This window comes from Lissotriton vulgaris, chromosome 10 (genome assembly GCF_964263255.1).
Source record: "Lissotriton vulgaris chromosome 10, aLisVul1.2, whole genome shotgun sequence".
In the NCBI taxonomy this organism is placed as follows: Eukaryota; Metazoa; Chordata; class Amphibia; order Caudata; family Salamandridae; genus Lissotriton; species Lissotriton vulgaris.
The window spans coordinates 200922825-200945756 of NC_141698.1; the positions used below are offsets into that span (position 1 = coordinate 200922825).

Here is a 22932-nt window from a genome sequence, read left to right on the forward strand (position 1 = left end):
GTTGTTTTGGGAGTGGCCAAGGTATCAATAATTTTAAAGAGTTCCCTAGAAGATTTCAAAGAGGTAGTCATTTTGTTTAAATAGTTCTTTTTTTCTTCGTCAATAGCTTTTTTATATTCTCTCAGGGCGGACTTATGTAGGTTTTTCCTCAAAGGGTCCTGGTGGGCATACCAGGCTCTTTATTTCTGTCTGCATTTCTGCCGCAGAGAACTAAGTTGTTCCGAGAACCAGGGTTACGAGGGGCTCTTCCTGGCTGAGTAGTGTTTTTTAAGGGGTGCTAGGGAATCCAGGGCATAAGTAAGCGCGGCGGACAGAGCCACAGCGGCCTCGTTAGCATCAGTCCGATCGAGGGGATGAATATCAGTCAGGAAGGGAGCGAGCGTGATATTGGTTACGTTATTATAGTTCTCCTAGTCTCCCATCCTTTTTTATTGGTTAGATCAGAACCGGAACGGATACAGGTAAAATGGAAGGGGATAGCCGAATGGTCAGACCAGGACAGGGGGATCGGAGTATCGATCCCCAGTCTGGTAGACTGAGAAAATGCCGTCTAGAGTATGTCCAGCAGCGTGAGTAGGACCATCGACTAATTGGTTGAGTCCACAAGAGGTTAGAGCCTCTGTTAGAGCTTTGGTGTTGTTATCTTCTGATAGTTCCAGATGGAAATTAAAGTCACCTAGAAGGGTGAGCTTGGGCTTGCTAATGAAAGGTTCTAGCAAGGTAAGTAGGTTATGGCAAAAATCGGTCCTTGGGCCAGGGGGCCTATAGCAGCGGATACCAGTGAAGGAAACAGAGGGAGCTAATTGAATTGTAAAATGCAGTGCCTCATATTTCTCCTTGGGGGATGAGAGGGGGTCGATACCGCAGGTAAACTGTTTTTTTTACAGTATTCCCAGACCTCCACCCCTACGGTCAATACGGTCCATTCTGGTCAGGGCATAGCCTTCAGCAATAGCCTCCACTAGGTCGGGCCGGCCGAGATAGATCCCCAGGTCTCTGTAATAAAGACACAGGAAGGTTTCCTTTGTACCACAAAGTCATTGAAAGCGATTTTGTTTTTGATCAGAGATCTTGCACTGATGAGGAAGCCAGTTAAATTCTCTAGATGTTCAGAAGATTTAGCCTTAACCTGACGTTTTCTAGAAGGTTTAGGGCGGGCGCGTGGGGAAGACTTACAGCCACATTTGATGAGAGAAATACCCTCTGGAGGTAAAGTGTGATGGCAAGGCAGTGGTGGCGGGCGGTCATAAAGAAAGCAAGGTGGTGAGAAAGCCTAAGTTTTGAATGGTGGGGGAGGAGGAGAGAGCGTCCAGCCCATCCTGCAGCGCGTCTTCAGCGCGGACGGGCGCAGACGGGCAGGACTCTGGCACGACTGCGCGAGTACGATGAACAATTTGGACAGTCTTTATGATTCGTATTGCCCGGATCGAAAGGCTGCCGGAATTGGTCTTTGGGGGCCCATAGCAGCAGGGGCCCTCAAAATTATGTCCGTTGGGGTACCCATGGGTCCCCCCTTTCAGGCCATGCAGTGTGGCAGTAATCATACATAAGCATATAAAAACACAAATACAAAAAGGTTTAGGCTTAGTTCAACACTAACAGCCAGATTCATGAAGCCGAAATCGGCTGGCAAAGGGCCAGATTCTGAGAATCTGGCCCTTTGCGAGCGCTATTTTTGCATTTGGGATTCATCATCCCAAATGCAAAAATCGCAATTCTAAAAATCGCTAAATTGTGAATAATTACATTTAAGGAATCTCTATTTGAGATTCCTTAAATGCAATTCATGAACAATTTTAAAATTGCGAATTCGCAATCTGGGGCCACTATTTACCGCGAAGTCTAACTACGTGGTAAATAGCGAAAACTTAGAAAAATGCACTTTAGTGCATTTTTCTAAGATGTATGTTACACACACACATGTCCTTTGGACATGTGTGTGCACAACACCAGTGTAATTACCATTTCAGGGGTGCTTTGGACACCCTGGCACCCTTGAAATCGCTTCCTTATTTGCGAATCGCTATTTGCTAATCGTAAATAAGGAATGACTTCCCATTCATTCCTATGGGCCTTTAGGCCCATAGGAATCAATGGGACAGCCATTCCTTATTTGCGATTAGCAATTAGCGAATCGCAAATAAGGAAGCTGTAGAAATCGCAAAAAATATTGCGATTTCTACATGCATCCCGTTTTGCGAGTCTTTAATAGCGATTCCCTAAAAATCGCTATTAAGGACTCGCAAAACAGGACTTTGATGAATCTGGGGGACTGTTGTTTAATCGCAATGTGTGTAGAGATACAATATATCATATAGCTACTACATTTCTTGTTGAATTAACATTGGTGCCCCAGGAAGTAAGAGAATAGGACAGGTGAATGTGAGAGAAAGGTTCGTGCAAGGTTCAAATAAATACACAATACTGCTCATTAGCTAGAATATGTAGATTATTCAGCGCTAGCTTCAACACAGAGCTGGCATAACAAGGGTAGAACAGCTAATGTTAAACACATTTTCGCGAAACCATGATGCATGCGCCTAATACAATTATCCTCAGTTTGGGTGGCGCAAGGTGGTAGGGGGATAGGCTGTTGACGTTTCGACCCCAAAAATATCATTAGGTATCCATGAAACCTTAAAACGGGGTCTTCATCAGGACGGTGGTGGTGTGGGTGAGGGGGGACCGGATAACCTAAAAGAATGGAAAACAGTGAGTGACTAAGTCTAAAGACAGCAAAATGAATTTAAATTACAACGAGTGCCAGGTTGTATTTACTGTGAAAAAGTAATCAAAGGTTTGGCCGTCCGGCTCCAAACCGGGGAGAATCAAAGGAAAGTTTCTGCAAAATATCGAAACAACAGGGGGCATGTATAAGCTCCAGGAAAAACTAAATCAGGTGCAAAGCAATTGATGTTTGAAATAAATGGCAGTAGTAAATATACACTCGCTAGGACCTAGGCTGAGTCATGATCCTTAGCGTAGGATTCAGGGCACAAAGGCCTGCGGCCTCTTGGGTCAGTGATTACTAGGGAAATTAAAACAAAAACACGGAGGAATTACTATAAAAATTAGCGTGGAGGAATTGGTCTAGGAATAAAATAAAATGGCCCCCCCTGTGCGCTCACTTGGGTCAACAGGATGACCAAATGTAGTAGCTATATGATATATTGTATCTCTACACACATTGTGATTTAACAACAGTGTGTTGAACTAAGCTTAAACCTTTTTGTATTTGTGTTTTTATATGCTTATGTATGTTTACTTCTTCGTAATTTATTGATATATATTGGGACCCCTCTTTTACTGTATCGTATTGCACCCAGGTCCCAGAGACTTTAATGGGGTTACCCTTCTACTGTAACGTACTCTAAGCAGGTGCAAACCTGCAAGGTATTTCTAGCTTCATTCAGTCTAGCCCCAATCATGGTGGAGACCGAACTTCTTTCTTACACGGAGGATTACATTAACCAACTCCTGCAAGACCCTTCCAATAATTTTCTTTCAGCAAATACCCCCAATATCGACTTCACTCTCAACGGCAAGCTCTCTCGCCTGGAGCGCTTAGAAAAGAAACTCACACGCACTCGCATGCATGGCCATTTGTTAACAAAATATCTACTGGAGAATATTATACCTGTGGGCTTACAGATTAAGATAGAACCAGCTACCTTTGTGGACGTCCCCAAGTTTAAGGAAGGGTTTAGTTTTGTTGCGAATAACTGCTCCCGGCACTGGATGGTGCTGGGAGTAGAAACCGCAGCAGAACAAGTCCAGGTCCTAACCAGAGAGATTGCAGCCCTCAAAGCGGAAATTGCCGGCAACAGTACGCTTACTAAAGCTAAAGATGCACTTACCAGCTTAGAAGCCACATTGAAGGATTTTGAAGTAACCACACAAATGAAAAAATTTGAAAAGTTGGCACGTGACGTACGCCTTTTTGATAAAAAGGGCCGTCTACCCCTATGTAGCGGGGAGGACATGCAGACAGAAGGGGTGGCCCCAAACGTGGACTGGTGGGTCACTGATATTACTGCCCCTCCCTCTTTCCATTCACATCAGAATGATTGGAGTTCGGACTCCCAGTCTCTGTGGAAAGAAAACGCAGACGAAGAACAGGAGGGTTTCTTTAACTGGGCGTATATTGAGGACGAAGCCACGCCCCAAAATGACATATACACCGCGGGATTGGTCAAAATGGAGGAAGTAAGAAGACCGGCGTGTGACGACACCGGGAGACCGTGTTTGGAGTGGAGCCAAGTTCCAGAGGAGACGAGAGAAGAATCATATCGGGAAGAGGAAACGAGAGAAGGACGAGACGAGGGACGACAAGAGGAGGTACCAGCGCCAGGAGGCCACCGTCACCGTGATTCGCCCAGCCACACTCACAGGGGAGTGTGGCTCAACCAGGTACGGCAGCGCGTATCAGGCTGGCTGGGGAGGAGGGGAGGCGCCCTTCTGTAGGAAAGAGAGCACGTACATCAGGCATTGTAAATACTCGTGTAAATACTTGTAGATATACACAGTTCACGGTGACCCAACACACCCGGTTTATCCCCTGGGAACTGCATAAAAGGACATTACCTGACTGGTCCTCATTTCTTCCCCACCCATGTCCTACGGTGGTGCAACCGAGAAGGAGCGGATAGCAGAGGACCCAAAGACCGAGAATAGGAGACCACAACCGAGTGAGTGCAGGAGGAGTCAACCCAGCAATATTGGCCAGAGAAAGACTCTTGCAACGGAAAAAGAAAACCTTCATAAAAATAAAACCCTATATACCAAGGTCTGGTCTCCGTGCCCTTCCTTCAACCCCTTCACCCCCACAACACCCTATCTACACGTAGATTACTATAGACAGGACAATCAGGGCTGTTTCACAAAAAGAGCAGAGGAGGATATAGAGGACGACGTAACTTCACCACCTTCTCAGAATCCTCCTATAGCTCTGGGAGCGATACTGAGCAAGCAGGCCCCAGCTCGGCTTACAATTACCAGGAATTTGGATACACACAACAACAGCCTTTTTTAGGTCAGCGTCAATGGAGACCCCGACGGGGGCGCAGCAACAACTTGCCAAGAGGACCCCCACGAGGAAAGCAGCCGAACAACATGAACTGGGATGGGGGACGGTGCCATGGCCAGAAACAAGTTTCTTTCCGACCAGAAAGTCACGGAGAAATATCGACCAGACGGAAGGTGTACCGTTGGTGACCAATCCAGTGGTGAATATTTCGAAATACACCTTGAGGGATGAAGAAATCAAAATCCTCAGCAGGGGCCTCTCATACGTCCCCACCGCACCTCCCAACAAATTTGCTTTAAAGACTATACCGTTTCTTCAAGAAAATCCGGCTACGCTACTATTTCAGGAACTCTACTACTCAGCAGAGAATCTCCAAAACAGGTTTGAGAGTAACCTCTACGTTCTTTCCACCAACATATGCCATGACTAGCAAGATATTAGCCTATGAAAATGTGGTCTCACGTGATGTGGATAAGATCCTGAATGAGCAAAAGTACACCAAATTCAATATCAGTAATGCAGAAAAGACTGCTCTGAGTGCCCTCAAAAACAATAAGGATTTGGTGATTAAACCGGCGGATAAGGGTGGTGCCATCGCAGTGCAGGATGGGGGCAAGTACAAAGACGATATCTACAGACAACTGACAGATGGGGTCAGTTACAGGAAGCTACCAGTAGACCCCCTCAAAGGCCCTGGCACTAGAAATACTCCATGTCACTCAAAGAGGCCTAGACCAAGGGTTCATCTCGGAACATGAATTTTGTTTCCTCAACCAGAGTCATCCTAGACTCCCCCCGATTTACACTTTACCCAAGATACACAAGAGCACGACTAATCCACCAGGGCGGCCAATCATATCCGGATGCGGTTCAATGTTAGAACCCCTGTGCAAATATATCGACCACTTCCTTAAACCCATTGCCGAAAAACACCAAGGCAAATTTACGAGATACTATGCAGACAATCAACATGGTGGATGAGCGCCCTTTCGACCCCACTAAACAGCTATTAGTCATGTGTGACATTGTGTCCTTGTACACTAGTATACCACAACTGAATGCATTGGAGGTAGCAGAGATGGCACTTAACCAAAGAACAGCACCTGTACCGGTCCCAACGGATTTCATTATTGATCTACTCAGAATTGCTATGATGAAAAACTTTTTTGTTTTCCAGAATGAGTTTTTCTTGCAAACGAAAGGCGTAGCCATGGGTGCATCTTTTGCCCCGGACCTGGCGATTATATTCATGGAAAATTTTGAAAGGAGATTCATATTTAGCAATCTGAACCCATTCAGCAGTAATATGGATTTATGCGTCCGATATATAGATGATGTCATTTTGATCCGCACGGGAACTACATCTAATTTGACATCCTTCCACACCTGGCTGTATGAGTGAAGTTCTGATATTCAGTTTATGTTGCAATCCAACGACAAAAGCATCGACTTCTTGGATATTACCATCTACACCGAAAACGACGTGCTACATACAACCCTATGCAGAAAACCGGCTGATCGAAATTCCCTCCTAAAATATGATAGCCACAATCCGAGGGGATTAAGGGACAACCTACCATTTGGGCAGTTCCTACGCTTGCGCTGGGACTGCTAAATGAAGACAGACTATATGATGGACTCACAGGAATTGACGGATCACCTGCTTGAACGAGGCTACCCCTCAAGGTTGATCAAATGAGCACGCAAGCGGGCATGGTATAGTCCACGGGAAAGCTTACTACAACCTAAAGACCGAAGTGATTCAACCTGCGCTAGGATGATCTGTCTGACAACCTTCTCTACCCGGAGCAACGCAATCAAAAAGGTCATTAACAAACACTTTACCCTTATATCAGATGACCTAGAACAAAACACAATTCCCCTCCATTCATATTGAAGAGCGAAGAACATCAGGGACCAGGTAGTCCATTCTTTTTTTCTTGACCCACCTGAACTGGCCAGTGTGTAATCTATGTGGAACCTTGACCCCATCTTAGGGTACCACAGATGTGGATCTTGTAAGGCCTGCGCTACAACAAAACAGACCAAAGAATTTATACACAACCTACGCAAAGTTGCTCTGAAATCATACAAGAACTGCAATACCATGAACGTTATATATGTGATCCCTTGTCCATGCGACCTGCTATATGTAGGTCAGACGCAGCAAAAAGTTAAAACAAGGATTATGCAACACTATAGTTGGATAGGTTGCGAGGTACCAGGCGCCCCGCTGGTGGACCATTGCAAAAGGCTGAGCCACAACCCTGACAGTCTCAAATGGATTGTCCTGGAAAAGATAACTCTAGGTCCAAGGGGAGGCAATATGAGTATGATCTTGAACATTCGTGAATGCAAATGGATGGCGTATTTTGACTCCATCAACAATGGATTGAATGAACTGGACAGTAGCCATGCCCAATTAGCAGCATTAGGCAGGTAGTACCCTGACCCATCATTGAATGTCGAACATGGTACATCAATATTCCCCCTAGTTGCTTGACATGTATTTTTAATTAAATCAATGACAAAAGTTGTTTTTTAACAATTGCACCCTCGTGTCTGAGAGGGAATTACCTGACCAATATGGACTTCTTAAGATGCTAAGTGTGTACCTGATTGCGAACATATGCCACCAACTGGGAGTGTATCATAACCAATGTAGGGGAGCCTTCACCCTCTTGCCAGAGAGGTGCGCACCCTGTTTTTTCGTTAACTGCATTGGAGCATCTCGTTAATCTAGGGACGCCTTTACCCTCATGTTAGAGAGGTGCATTCAAATGCATTGTAATTGTTTGGTCGGACTCCCCTGACACGAGTCGTACTGAAAGTATTGCGGACACGAGTCGTTCGATTTGCTTGCCGAACGAGATCGGAATCGGGCCCTCTGTATGTAGTCTGAATCAAATACAAATATTGAACATAAGCAAAACAGAAAAAATTATCAGGTACCTAGTTTCTCATATTCCCTACCCCCTCTGGCAAAGAAGCAACCAGCTGGAAAATAGTTATTTACTTGCGTGATCATAGTTACAAATTGGCCCCATGTTACGAGAGTGACTTTCAGCCAATTTTTTTTTCAGCAAAGAGCTCCAAGCATGGATTAACTTGCTGGTCTATACTTATTATGCAAAAAAGAAGATACAAGTCTAACCATGCTTAGGCCTCTTGGCTAAGTACAACCATAAGAATGTTTGAAGATCAGCTTTTATGATACATAGACAGTTGTATGTATGTGTGAAATCATGCAATTTCATTTAATCAACAAATAATCCATTCCTACTCACTGCCTGGTAATCTGTTTACTGGAGGCACTTGGAGAGCCGCTAAAATATGCAACCTCTAGCGCGAATGGAGCCTTTATCGTTGTCTGGTTGGTGAGAATCAGCTGCCGTTTTACAGAGCTCTGCAGTAAAACATCAGAACCAAAATCCAAACTAAGGTCTTGAGGACTTGAAGATATTTTTTCTGTCCTGTGGAAACAAAAAAAAGATAAAAGCTAGGATATACTTAGGGTCATCACTTATTCATGAGAGCAAACTATATCCTCCTTCTATCTTATCCAGCAACGTACGCTCCCACAACAACTTGTCACCAAATCACTGATGTAACTCCTGTAGATGATACAGTAAAGGCTCCACATGCCTGAGCACCCTGGGTTTAATATCTATCATACACTACACATAATTAAATGTACCACTAATGTACACACTTGTATTTATCTGTAGCGCAGAGGAGCCTAAAGGACAGCATTATGCTGCAATAGAAAACTGTGAAATAAATTAGTAGGTTATGGGTGAGAATATGCTTTCCAATCGAAAGCACACATTTTCATTGTGGAATCTTGAACATGTCTTGCATTTCCAAAAGAGGTACAACTTCTAAGCAGCTATAGTGAAAGGTCTGACAAAACACTTGAGTCGTGATTATTAGTGTTCTGGTGTGGGATGCAATATAACTTGAACTTGATAAAATCCAACACTGCAGGGTTCAGAATTTCCCAGGTGTGACAAACAAAGCACATATTCTGAGTTTTGGGAAAAAAAGAGGCATAAGATTTGTGTTTTGGTGATTCCAGGTTTGACCTATGGAAATTTATCCTGAGGTCCTGACTTTATTGCACTTGGTACTGGGCTGCAACTTCCTACAACAGGATTTATGAGTGTAAAGTTGTTGCTACTAACTGTGCTCGAATAGGTGGATATCCTCACCACACAGGCAGCAATCTCTTTGTGTAGAGGTAACAGTAAGTCTTACTTTACCAGAGGTTGTAATGTCTTAACATCCAAACTTCAGATTACTCTGGTGAACTGGTCTCGCCGGAAGGGGACCCTTTCTGTGGCCACATATTCGTCATGAACTGAGTCCTAGAAGGAGCCTACAAGTGCTTCCATCGGCCGTCATTGCAACCTCTGGTAAGGTAAGAGTTACTCACAGAGTCACACTTAACAATGAGAATAGGCATCCCTTTAGCCCCGAGGAAGAACTGAGACCCTGTGTGACTTTTACTGGGGGCCAAAATATGTTGGCACTTGAAAGGAAGGACTGATACATAATTATCATTGTGCACACTACTTTTCATTTTAATCCTCCCCGGTGTACCCTTGAATAAAAGGAATCCTTTTGGGTATACATAGAGTGAGTTTTAGCAATTATTTGGATCCTTGCTTATCTAGCAACATTTATTCTATAGAGTCGCTTATTCAGTTTGAGGCCAGCCTGACAATATTGTCTTGTCAGGGTGGCATGAGCCAGCCTATGATGAAGCATGCCACTACAATGCGGGTGAGGCTTTCTCTTTCATTGAAAGCATGACTGTTCTCCTTTGATCTTTTTGTTGTCACACTAGTTGTGTGTTTGTGCTTGATGTGATTAAGGATCATTTGACTGGGCCTGTCTGAGAAGATCTAGTGTTGTTTCCTGACCTACTGTAGGACTACTTATGGTGATCTCGTACCCTGAATGAGGGGTCATGAACGAGGTATGTAGCCTTCATATGAAATGAGCTGCCAAAAAAGAACCATCAGAAATTGCAAAATCTGCCCCATAGTAAACTATGGTATGATAAGATATGTAGACAGCACAAAGAAAGCCTTCTATTGGCGATCAAAACCAAATCTCCGGACCATGTTAGGTTGGCAAGAGAAGCATACAAACAGGTGCAGGTTGCTTCAAGGAAAGCTTGGGAGGAGAAAAATTGGGCGGATATGCTGGCAGCTGCTAAGGCTAAGGACAATATAAGCTTCTGGAGGCTAGCTGCCAATGGGAACCATGAAGAGAGAGTTGTTAAAGATGTTTACCTTGATGAACTCACGTGGGTTAATCATTTTACTACTCTTTACAAAAAATACGATGACGCCACCAATACAACTAGTGAGGAGGTTCCATGGTCCATACCCTCTAATGCTAACCTGGACTTTACAATAGAGGAAACTGAGGCAGCTATTAATGCAGTGAAAAATGGTAAAGCGCAGGGCAAGATGGCGGCCGCGCTCTCGGCCGAGTGAGTTGGCGTCTACACCGCTGAGCCCTAGCGGACCCTCTATGAGTTTCTCGTTCCTGTCGTAAGAGGAGAATTTTGCTTCAAAGACTTTTACCTATACGACGGGTACATGACGGATTATTGGCTCGCTAATAGCGGCATTTCAACTCTTTTCTGACCCGACGACCCCCGATATCAGTTTCCTAGCGTTCCCGCAGCAACCTACCTGCTCTCCGCTGCCAGCGCAGATCCTCCCTCTTTGTTACCGGCTATTCGTTCTGCTGTCCGATAACGCTCCACACCTTCACTGACACGCTGAAAATGCCTCCGAAAGCTCTCACCAAAGCGGCAGCTGCCATGAAATCTCGCAGCGCGGGTCGTGGTCAACAGGAGACCGACCCGAAGAACGTTGTAACAGCGACTCCTGCAATGAAGCAAAAAGACCCGTACTACCGACAAACATAGTTCGCTGACTCCTGCGGGCAATCTCATTAAGGATAAAACTCTGCCAGCAATGTTCAACAAACACGGAGGAAAGGGGAAAAATCCTAGCACCGACGCTGAATCTACCGCAGCTGCCGTGCAAGAGGAAAATTCGACTGCTGCAGGACTCGCTACAAAGGGGGGGGGGTGAGTACTGTGGTTTCTGTGCCCTTCATCTCACAGCATATCTCTAATGACTCCCCCCCTCTGTCTGTGTTGCCTCCTCTTGCTAATGGTATCACCCCGACTACAGAATCAGTCTCTATCACCGCTGCTATCCTAGATCCATCTGCAGGCCAAACTCTACCACCCCAGTGCATGCTGGATAATGGAGTCCAATCTGTAACTAATCATATAACAGTTACACAGGACTTACCTACAGTGTCGTCTCATGATACCTGGGGGTCCGAGGTTAGCGACTCTAATAAGAACTTTTATTCAGTCTCCGATCACTCTGCATCCGGGGAGGATTGTCCAGAGCTGCAGTGGTCTGACTATGACAGTGACTCTGCAGACTGGCGTGTTAATCAGTCACTGAAAGATTTGAATATCAATACTGTTCGCAAAGCCTCTGGCACTAAGCCATCATCTATCTCTAATTTGCAGGACTCCCTCAATGGCCTCTCTACTGATCAATCTGATCCAATCTCGCAGAAAACCGGCGAAGATACTGTTTTACTCACGCCAGAGGTTCCCGGAGAGGTCTCATTAGTAACAATCTACCAAACTATCCTTATGCATAGGGAGGCAACCAAACAAGAAAATATGCGAACGCAGGGGGCCTGTCGCAAAATGCAGAATTCTTTAAGACGGGTTATTAAAACATGTACCGAGACTACCACGAGGGTTACTGAAGCGGAAGAAAGGATTTCTGCTTTGGAAGATGCTGCTGCTACTCAGAAAGAACTAGTTACGGAGGTCAAAGAACAACGCAAGGACATTCTCTGGAAGCTTACTGATCTTGAAAACCGCGCAAGAAGAAATAATCTCCGCGTCCTTGGGATAGAGGAAAATAAAGAAGGTGATGATCCACGGCGGTTTATAGTGGAGCTTTTCTCTGAAGCCTTTCCCGAGGTCACTCAGTGGGATTGGAACCTCGAGATCCAAAGAGCACATCGCTTTCCGCTAAACAGTAGGAAACAATCTACCACTGCAAAAAACATCTATCCTCGCGCCATCTTGATCTGCTTTAACAACTTCCTTGCCCGTGAACGTATTTTTGACCTTGCTAGACCTAACAAGAAACGATCCGCCAAGGGATGTCAATTTTTTGTGCGTCCAGATTTCTGTTCAGAGACGGTTACTCGTCGCTGGCACCTCCGGCAACAAATTCCCCTATTCCAGGCTAAGGGGGCCCAGGCTTATTTGCTTTTTCCAGCAAAACTGAAAGTTCTTTTTCAAGGCCAGACAAGGTTTTTCATGTCGGAGATTGTTGCTAAGGAGTTCCTGGACTCAATATAATCTTAGTTTTGGCAAATCTTTTCTGATTGAGTAACACATGACAGTAATTATTTCTTTTGTGTTTTACTTTACATCATACTTCTCTTTTTACTCGATGACCCGTCAAATATATATATGTTTTTTTCTGCTTATCTAAGTTGTTTAGGGTCATCGGTAGTCTGAAAATGGGGGAACACTATAGGTTCAGCGGCGTGTGTGTAACGCTAACTCAACCATCACAAGGACTCTGGTCCTGATGCCCACTATGGGGGGAGAGGGGGGGAGGGGGGGGGGGTTCCCTCGGTAGGGGGGGTGGATCTCGCAGGGAGGGTGGTCCAACCGGGGTGGGTTGTGGGGTGGTGGTGTGGTGGTGGTGGTGGTGGAGGTGCTCAGAGTTGAGCATCCTGTTTTTTCATTATTTGTGTCATTTTTCAAATGCATGTGAGGTCATATCAATTTGCATACTTTTCAGTAAAAAACAGCTTGATAGTATTCTTTCTTGTCATAAAAAGTCTCATGTTTATTTACTGCTCTTGGTGTTGTATCAAACATTATGGCTGTTTCTAGATTGAAGTTTGTAACTTGGAACATATGCGGTCTAAATGATCCTAAGAAACGCAGAGTTTTCCTTGAGCTGTTAAAGATAATGCAGGTTGATATAATCTGCCTGCAGGAAACCCATATACCATGGGGTAATCGTGCATGTCTTAGATTTTCGGGTTATGAGTTGGTGGCTTGTACCCGACAGACCTCTACAATCAGGGAGTCGCTATCATTTTAAAGACTGGGTTAGGACTTGTTAAAAGAGCAAAACAAGATAATTTTGGCAGATGGTTAATAGCAGAATTATCGATCAAGGGCCGTCTTTTCTCTATCTGCTCAATCTACGCTTCTAATCTGGATGACCCACAGGTTATAAGGGATCTAAATTTAGAGCTAGCTATGTGGCCTCATCCTTAGTTTTTTTGTGGAGATTTCAATATAAATATTCCCAGTCATCTCGACATAACAAAACATAATATATATGTAGGACGGAAGCCTCAAGTCTATAAGGCACTACGGACTCTCCTGGTTGAGCATGGTTTGTCGGATATATGGCACTATCATCATCCAAACCAACCGGGTTTTACTTATTATTCGATACCTCATAGCAAAATGGTCTGCATCGATTATGTCTTTACTTCCCTTTCAATTGCTGGGTCTGGTAAGATTGAAATCAATCCAAGGACTATATCTGATCATAACCCTATCCTCTTTAGCTTTCCCTGGGATCGTCCAATTAATCAGATCAGATCATGGACATTTGATAGGAAACTCTTAGTTGATAAACTATATCAAGAACAACTTAACTCATGGATTTTAGAGTTTTTTTCAATTAACACTGGTACTGCCTCGGTCGGTATCGTCTGGGACACATTTAAGGCCGCGTTACGCGGCGAAACCAAAAGATGTGCTTCTTATCGCTGGAAGACTGAGCAGCGAGCTGTAAAAACTAGACTCTCAGCTCTTCAACAAGCTGAACTCGATCTAAGCTCTAATATTCGTAGGGGAGAAGACATAGCAGCTAGCATGAAATTAGTTGCCATAGCCAAATCTAATTTATTAGAACCTTTATATAAAGATGTAGCTACTAAATATTTTCAATTTCGAACTACTATGTATGAACTCGGTGGAAATTCGGGTAAGGTTTTAGCAAAACGTCTACGACAAAAGGCCATAGCCAATCAGATAATTAAGGTTAAAGATAGTTCTGGTACTATTCAGGATACAAGTGTCGGTGTTTTAGATGTTTTTGTTGACTTCTACACAACCTTATATACGGAAGAAACTAATATAACTTTACAGCAACAAACTGGGCTAGATCAATTTTTCAAATCCTTGGATACTCTCAGAGTCACAGACGACCAGAACCAAATCCTCACCGAACCTATCAGCTGGGAGGAAGTTCTGATCGCCATGAAATCTCTCTCTAATGGCAAAGCTGCAGGACCAGATCTTATTCATCTTGAATTTTATAAGACCTTCTCACATCTATTTAGGCAGCAAATGTTAGAAGTCTTTCGTCTTGCCCAGTCTGGGTCAATTCCCGACTCATGGCGACATTCGACTATTGTACTTTTTAGGAAAAAGGGTAAGGATGAATTAAACCCATCTTCATATCGTCCGATCGCATTAATTAATACAGACAGCAAAATCTACTCAAGGATACTCGCCTTCCGTTTAAACCAAACAATTCTCCCGTTGGTTTCTATTCGCCAACACGGGTTTATTCCTGGTCGGGATACGACGGATCACATTAGGCGAGTAGTGGCAATTCTGGATTGGGCAAAGACCACAAACTCCGCCCTCGGGGTGATCCTGTTGGATGCCGAGAAGGCATTTGACAGGGTCTCCTGGGGGTATTTGTGGTCCGTTTTGTCCTGGAAGGGCTATGCACCCGAATTCATCCAAGCTCTACAAGCTTTATACATATCTCCAATGGCCAAAAATCGTATTTCTGCTAATGAATCACATTATTTTTCCATCAGCAGGGGTACCAGGCAAGGTTGCCCTTGCTCCCCCCTTCTTTTTGCTTTATTTATTGACCCATTTTTATCCCTGATAGAAAATTCCCATCTCATTACCCCTGTTACAGTGCATAGAATTAAATATAAGTCATTGGCATATGCTGATGATATTGTAGTATTAACCGACAATGTCTCCCAATATTTTCCTGCACTCGAGACTCTGGCAGCTCAATTTGGTATAATTTCGGGGTATAAATTAAACATCGCAAAAACCCAAATTTTACAATCCATGGCCATGCCCATTTCACAAGCTCCTATCACCACTGTTGCAACATATCTTGGGATCCAAATAGCGCCTGATGTAGATCAGATCCTAGATTTGAACTATTCTTCTACAATTGACTCACTTCATAACAAATTGGAACTTCTTGATCATCTACACCTCTCGCTCTTTGGCCGATCTAATATCCTCAAAATGATCGTTCTCCCTAAATTTTTATATTTTTTTAGATCTATCCCATTATTAATACCACCTCCAATTTTGAAAAAAGCGGAAAGAATATGCCAACGATTTTTGTGGTCATACCGTAAACCAAGACGGGCCGCTAAATGGACATGCCTCCCACAGGAACGCGGGGGGTGGACAGTCCCAAACCTAACATTTTATTACTGGGCAGCCATGATTCAACATTTTGCTGTCCCTCTTTTAGGGGATGCTGCTGAACTACCAGCTCATCTTTCTCCTTTGATATATTCAATATCCTTGGGAGATTCTATAAAAGGGATACTCACACGTATACTCGAACCTAGTTATTTAAAAAAAACTAAATTCAAGGTACTATGGACATTATTCTCAATATGGCAAAAAGTCCGACGTCATTTTAACATTTCTAAGATAATGTATTATACCCCATTACCAGCCTCTAGAGTACTTCCAATGATCTTTCAAGAGGGGGTAGCAAATATTTGGATAACCCTTGGTGTAAGGGAGATAGGTGATCTATCCGATTCAGGCCAAATAGCTTCCTTTTCGTTTTTAAAGGAGAAATTTCATCTCCACGTTAATCATTTGTTCAAATATCTTCAATTAAGAAGTTTTCTAGATAATAAGCTTCCTCAAAACCCAATAATGTTCCAAAAACTTGTTATAGTAGAATCTATCAGAAGGAAATTGAAAATTGGTAATTTATATCAAAACTTTTTATCCCAACTTCCTGATGACCTTAATTATCAGAATGACAAATGGGCGACAAAATTTGGAGTTCCTATTATCGATCTAAAATATCCACTTGTATTAGCCAGATCGGTTTTGGTATCAGGCACCCTCCGAGCTCAAAGTTATATGTCTATGTTCAATCTTTACTATACACCGCTAAAACTTGTTAAATGGGGGGTGGTTTGCGGGGGTAAAGGGTCATTCTGTGCCAGATGTAAACTTCCTTCTGCAGATTCTGTTCATATGTTTTTCAGTTGTCCGGAGTTATCTATTTTTTTAATCAAATTGAAACTTTTCTCATGCAGATTACTCAAACTTCTATTAAAATAACTGCTGAAATGGTAATCACCGGCTATGAATATTCTACGGCTCCGGAAAAAACAAGACATTTACAAGCTTTTCTTTTTATCTCTATGTCAATGATCAGACTGTGTGTTACTTCGCTTTGGATTAATCCTGAACCTCCTACTTTTTGTCATTGGAAAGCCAGGATGCTGGCTTGGTATAAACTCGAGACTTCAGTACAGCCTTTTAGAGGAAAGAGAAGACGCCTAATCGCCTCTAAGAACTGGGCACCATTTGAAAAATGGGTTGCAAATTAATTAATTAATTTTTATTGATATCTCTTTATGATGCTTATATAATATCTTTTTCTATATGTTCATGTTTGATGTATGTTTTGTTGATCTACCTCTTCCCACCACCACGGGATGAAAGGGGGAAAAAAACAATAAATAAAGTAAAAAAGAAAAAAAAAGAAATATGGCAAAGCTCCCGGCTTAGATAAAATTCCTGGGGACCTCTACAAGCACGATTTAAAGGTATAGGCACCCTATATAAATCATCTGTGCAATATGCTGTCTTGTAGTGTAGATTTTCCAGAAAGCTGGAGGGGAGCTGAGATCGTTTTCATTTTTAAAAAGGGTGATCGGTCGGAACCCTCTAATTACCGACCAATTAGCCTAATGGACATTCTTCAAAAAATGTATTCTAGGCATATTTTAATCCGTGTAAACTTGTGGCTGGAAGATAACTCGGTCCTCACGAAGTTCCAAGCTGGGTTTAGGAACCAAGTGAGCACCATCGACCAAGTTTTTAGATTTTGTTGCCTTTATTGGAAATATGTTCAGATTAAAAAGGGACATTTATATGTTGCTTTCGTAGATCTCAGAGCAGCTTTCGATCTAGTCCCACAAGATCTTTTATGGAGATCACTCCATTCGGCAGGGCTACCTAATTGTCTGTTGGTTCAGATAATTGGGTTGCACGCCAAGAACTTTGCTAAAGTGAGATGGGGCCCCAATGGGGAATTAACCCAGAACATACCCATTGAGCGTGGTGTTCGCCAAGGCTGCGTTCTGGCCCCCAATTTATTTTCTATTTTTGTGAACGATGTTCCTGCTCACTTGGAGGGTTGCAAAAATGACTCGCCAAAACTAAACGGGGAAAGGGTACCCGCGTTATTATTTGCGGATGATACCATCTTAATATCCCAAACTAAGAAAGGCCTACAGACACTACTACATTCATTCAGCGATTATTGTAATAGGAAAGGTTTGGAAATGAATGCCAAAAAAAACAAATGTATGGCCCTAAACCCTATCAAACCGGAAAAAGGCTACCTAACACTAAATGGCCAAAGACTGGAATCGGTCCAAAACTTTTCCTATTTGGGGGTTACTCTTGACTCCAATTTTACGTGGAGATCCCAAATTATCTCAACTTTGGGAGAATCCAGAAAGGTTACGATATAATCTAAAAAAATTGTGAAAATGGCTTTCTGGGATTTTATCAACAACCAAATGACTAATGGAAATAGTGGTGGGACTTTAGTAAACAACTTCCTAAGGTTCAAGGATGAACCTTCTTTTGAGAACTTTCTAGATGAAGTTGAGCCCCCGCTAGCTAAAACCCTTTTTATGAAACTAAGATATGGTAACCTTTTGACCAACTCAACCCTGGCACGCTGGTCTAGAAGGGGCAATGTTGTTGATCACCCCACGACCATCGAAACATGTACTATGTGCGAGGGTAACCTCAAGGAGGATGACCAGCATATCCTTTTCTTCTGCCCAGCCTACGTATTGGCCAGATGAAAGTGGATCAAACCTTTATGTAATCTGCTGGGAATAAGGTCATGTAAGATGGCATTAAGAATGTTTAAATCTGACACAACCCAAACAATTGTATTCAGTGTCAGCAGATTTTTGCTTTCTATCCATTTTGTGCGCAGGAAAAAAGGCCTAAAGCTATAAGGACAAAATCGCATACCACTAATTCATTTGGTTTTATTTGTTTAGTGGTCTGATTGTACGTATTTTTATGGTAATTTTCTCTTAATGCCCAAAAGATAGGTATGTTACCATGCTGCATATTTGTTTTTTAAACCTGTATTGTTTTTTAAGCAATAATCTTTCAGTTGTTTTAAAAATGGAATTTAATGTGTATTTTTATCATTGAAATGTGTATATTTTGCAAAATCTTTTATGGACATGTAGAGCCGAAATAAAGATCAATTGAATTGAATTGAATTGAATGAGGTGTTAATAATAAGACGGGCGTCATTGTAAAAGTTCTCAGTGGTTAGGAACAGTTTACGAACAAATCCCTTTAGAGTAAAGAATGCCTCAATGAATAGTACAGCCATTAAACAACTCAAAGTTAAAGCCCCTGATGCTAAATAGCAATACAACAGGGTCTTAATTTTGAGGGACCACTGAAAGTATATGAATTTATCTGGGAAGGAGGTATGGATCTCATGACACTTTCCACTGGGGTCCGGACCATGAGTCAGAGTGATGCACAGTCTTGTTATGCTTCCCCATCAGGTCCACCCAAGGTTGCAGGTGAGTTGTCTTCCTGTACCTCAATCCCCAAAAGACAATTTCTTAACAAATGTCACTGTTCTCGACAGTGTGACTGCCAGGAAGATATAAAATGCATACAGTATGCTCATTTGTTTAAGACTCTTTCCACAGAAGGGTTGACATTTTGCATGTATGACCATCCATAAACTGCATGGATATGTGTGCCATTGTGTCCTTTTTCAACTTTTCTGGTGACCCTCTGTTTGTCTCCAGTGGAATCAACATCAAGCCAATTGGTGGTGCCCCATCTTGTTTGAGTTACTTAACCAGTAGAGCACAACGTTTTTCTTCACTTGGTAGGTACCCACAGTGAGTGTCCTTCCACAGTAGATGGTTGCTTCTGTCCCTTTACCATGTTTTGTTGAGACTATAGGTTGGTTACAGTTGATTGGTATGCATGGGGATAGGTCAGGTGTTTTGTATGTGGTACAAAAGGGGGTGGTAATGGACGGAGCATCTGAACCAATCAAACACTCACACCCAGTCAAAAGATCTGGGTTTAATCCATCACCGTTCTTTAGCCCACTCTGCCACCCCAGTTCAGACATGGCTATATGCAAATCAGTCTGACCCTGTGCCTCATGGGAACAGTCCATCCCGAACTGCCAAGCCATGCCTTCCCTGGACCGGAAACAAGCTTCCAAGGACCGGTTTCTGGCATGTCAGCTGTCTTCAGCCCGGCTTGCTTGAATCCAGTGGCAAAGTGAGCAAGGGACTCACGTCTGAGCATACCCTGCCACACTTATGGCAGCCAAAAGTGGTACAAAAGGGGGTGGTGATGGACGGAGCATCTGAACCAATCAAGCACTCACAACCAGTCAAAAGATCTGGGTTTAATCCATCACCGTTCTTTAGCCCACTCTGCCACCCCAGTTCAGACATGGCTATATGCAAATCAGTCTGACCCTGTGCCTCATGGGAACAGTCCATCCCGAACTGCCAAGCCATGCCTTCCCTGGACCGGTCCTCGGAAGCTTGTTTCCGGTCCAGGGAAGACATGGCTTGGCAGTTCGGGCTGGACTGTTCCCATGAGGCACAGGGTCAGACTGATTTGCATATAGCCATGTCTGAACTGGGGTGGCAGAGTGGGCTAAAGAACGGTGATGGATTAAACCCAGATCTTTTGCCTGGGTGTGAGTGTTTCATTGATTCAGATGCTCCGTCCATCACCACCCCCTTTTGTACCGCTTTTGGCCGCCATAAGTGTGGCAGGGTATGCTCAGACGTGAGTCCCTTGCTCACTTTGCCACTGGATTCATGCAAGCCGGGCTGAAGACGGCTGGAATGCCAGAAACCGGTCCTCGGAAGCTTGTTTCCGGTCCAGGGAGGACATTGCTTGGCAGTTCGGGCTGGACTGCTCCCATGAGGCACAGGGTCAGACTGATTTGCATATAGCCATGTCTGAACTGGGGTGGCAGAGTGGGCTAAAGAACGGTGATGGATTAAACCCAGATCTTTTGACTGGGTGTGAGTGTTTGATTGATTCAGATGCTCCGTCCATCACCACCCCCTTTTGTACCGCTTTTGGCCGCCATAAGTGTGGCAGGGTATGCTCAGACGTGAGTCCCTTGCTCACTTTGCCACTGGATTCAAGCAATCAGGGCTGAAGACGGCTGGAATGCAAGAAACCGGTCCTCGGAAGCTTGTTTCCGGTCCAGGGAAGACATGGCTTGGCAGTTCGGGCTGGACTGTTCCCATGAGGCACAGGGTCAGACTGATTTGCATATAGCCATGTCTGAACTGGGGTGGCAGAGTGGGCTAAAGAACGGTGATGGATTAAACCCAGATCTTTTGACTGGGTGTGAGTGTTTCATTGATTCAGATGCTCCGTCCATCACAACCCCCTTTTGTACCGCTTTTGGCCGCCATAAGTGTGGCAGGGTATGCTCAGACGTGAGTCCCTTGCTCACTTTGCCACTGGATTCAAGCAAGCCGGGCTGAAGACGGCTGGAATGCCAGAAACCGGTCCTCGGAAGCTTGTTTCCGGTCCAGGGAAGACATGGCTTGGAAGTTCGGGCTGGACTGTTCCCATGAGGCACAGGGTCAGACTGATTTGCATATAGCCATGTCTGAACTGGGGTGGCAGAGTGGGCTAAAGAACGGTGATGGATTAAACCCAGATCTTTTGACTGGGTGTGAGTGTTTGATTTATTCAGATGCTCAATCCATTACAACCCCCTTCTGTACCACTTTTGGCCGCCATAAGTGTCGCAGGGTATGCTCAGACGTGAGTCCCTTGCTCACTTTGCCACTGGATTCAAGCAAGCCGGGCTGAAGACCGCTGGAATGCCAGAAACCGGTCCTCGGAAGCTTGTTTCCGGTCCAGGGACGACATGGCTTGGAAGTTCGGGCTGGACTGTTCCCATGAGGCACAGGGTCAGACTGATTTGCATATAGCCATGTCTAAACTGGGGTGGCAGAGTGGGCTAAAGAACGGTGATGGATTAAACCCAGATCTTTTGCCTGGGTGTGAGTGTTTGATTGATTCAGATGCTCTGTCCATCACCACCCCCTTTTGTACCGCTTTTGGCCGCCATAAGTGTGGCAGGGTATGCTCAGACGTGAGTCCCTTGCTCACTTTGCCACTGGATTCAAGCAAGCCGGGCTGAAGACGGCTGAAATGCCAGAAACCGGTCCTTGGAAGCTTGTTTCCGGTCCAGGGAAGGCATGGCTTGGCAGTTCGGGATGGACTGTTCCCATGAGGCACAGGGTCAGACTGATTTGCATATAGCCATGTCTGAACTGGGGTGGCAGAGTGCGCTAAAGAACGGTGATGGATTAAACCCAGATCTTTTGACTGGGTGTGAGTGTTTGATTTATTCAGATGCTCCATCCATTACAACCCCCTTCTGTACCGCTTTTGGCCGCCATAAGTGTGGCAGGATATGCTCAGACGTGAGTCCCTTGCTCACTTTGCCACTGGATTCAAGCAAGCCGGGCTGAAGATGGCTGGAATGCCAGAAACCGGTCCTCGGAAGCTTGTTTCCGGTCCAGGGACGACATGGCTTGGCAGTTCGGGCTGGACTGTTCCCATGAGGCACTGGGTCAGACTGATTTGCATATAGCCATGTCTGAACTGGGGTGGCAGAGTGGGCTAAAGAACGGTGATGGATTAAACCCAGATCGTTTGACTGGGTGTGAGTGTTTGATTGATTCAGATGCTCCGTCCATCACCACCCCCTTTTGTACCGCTTTTGGCCGCCATAAGTGTGGCAGGGTATGCCAAGACGTGAGTCCCTTGCTCACTTTGCCACTGGATTCAAGCAAGCCGGGCTGAAGACGGCTGGAATGCCAGAAACCGGTCCTCGGAAGCTTGTTTCCGGTCCAGGGAAGACATGGCTTGGCAGTTCGGGCTGGACTGTTCCCATGAGGCACAGGGTTAGGCTGATTTGCATATAGCCATGTCTGAACTGGGGTGGCAGAGTGGGCTAAAGAACGGTGATGGATTAAACCCAGATCTTTTGACGGGGTGTGAGTGTTTGATTGATTCAGATGCTCCGTCCATCACCACCCCCTTTTGTACTGCTTTTGGCCGCCATAAGTGTGGCAGGGTATCCTCAGATGTGAGTCCCTTGCTCACTTCGCCACTGGATTCAAGCAAGCCGGGCTGAAGACGGCTGGAATGCCAGAAACCGGTCCTCGGAAGCTTGTTTCCGGTCCAGGGAAGACATGGCTTGGCAGTTTGGGCTGGACTGTTCCCATGAGGCACAGGGTCAGACTGATTTGCATAAAGCCATGGCTGAACTGGGGTGGCAGAGTGGGCTAAAGAACGGTGATGGATTAAACCCAGATCTTTTGACTGGGTGTGAGTGTTTGATTGATTAAGATGCTCCGTCCATCACCACCCCCTTTTGTAAGGTGTTTTGTATGTGGCACAGGAAGTAGTGTCTACTGACACTCATATTGAAATC

The 22932-nt window shown here is 44.4% G+C and overlaps 1 protein-coding gene across 1 annotated transcript in view; it reads right to left on the reverse strand.

The window, feature by feature from the left end:
- The window catches only part of DLEC1 (DLEC1 cilia and flagella associated protein), a 712951-nt gene that overhangs the window by 221881 nt on the left and 468138 nt on the right, over nt 1-22932 (reverse strand). The window contains exon 25 of the mRNA XM_086940885.1: nt 8314-8499. Coding sequence (XP_086797011.1) covers nt 8314-8499 — 186 coding nt within the window. The remainder of the gene's footprint in view (nt 1-8313; nt 8500-22932) is intronic.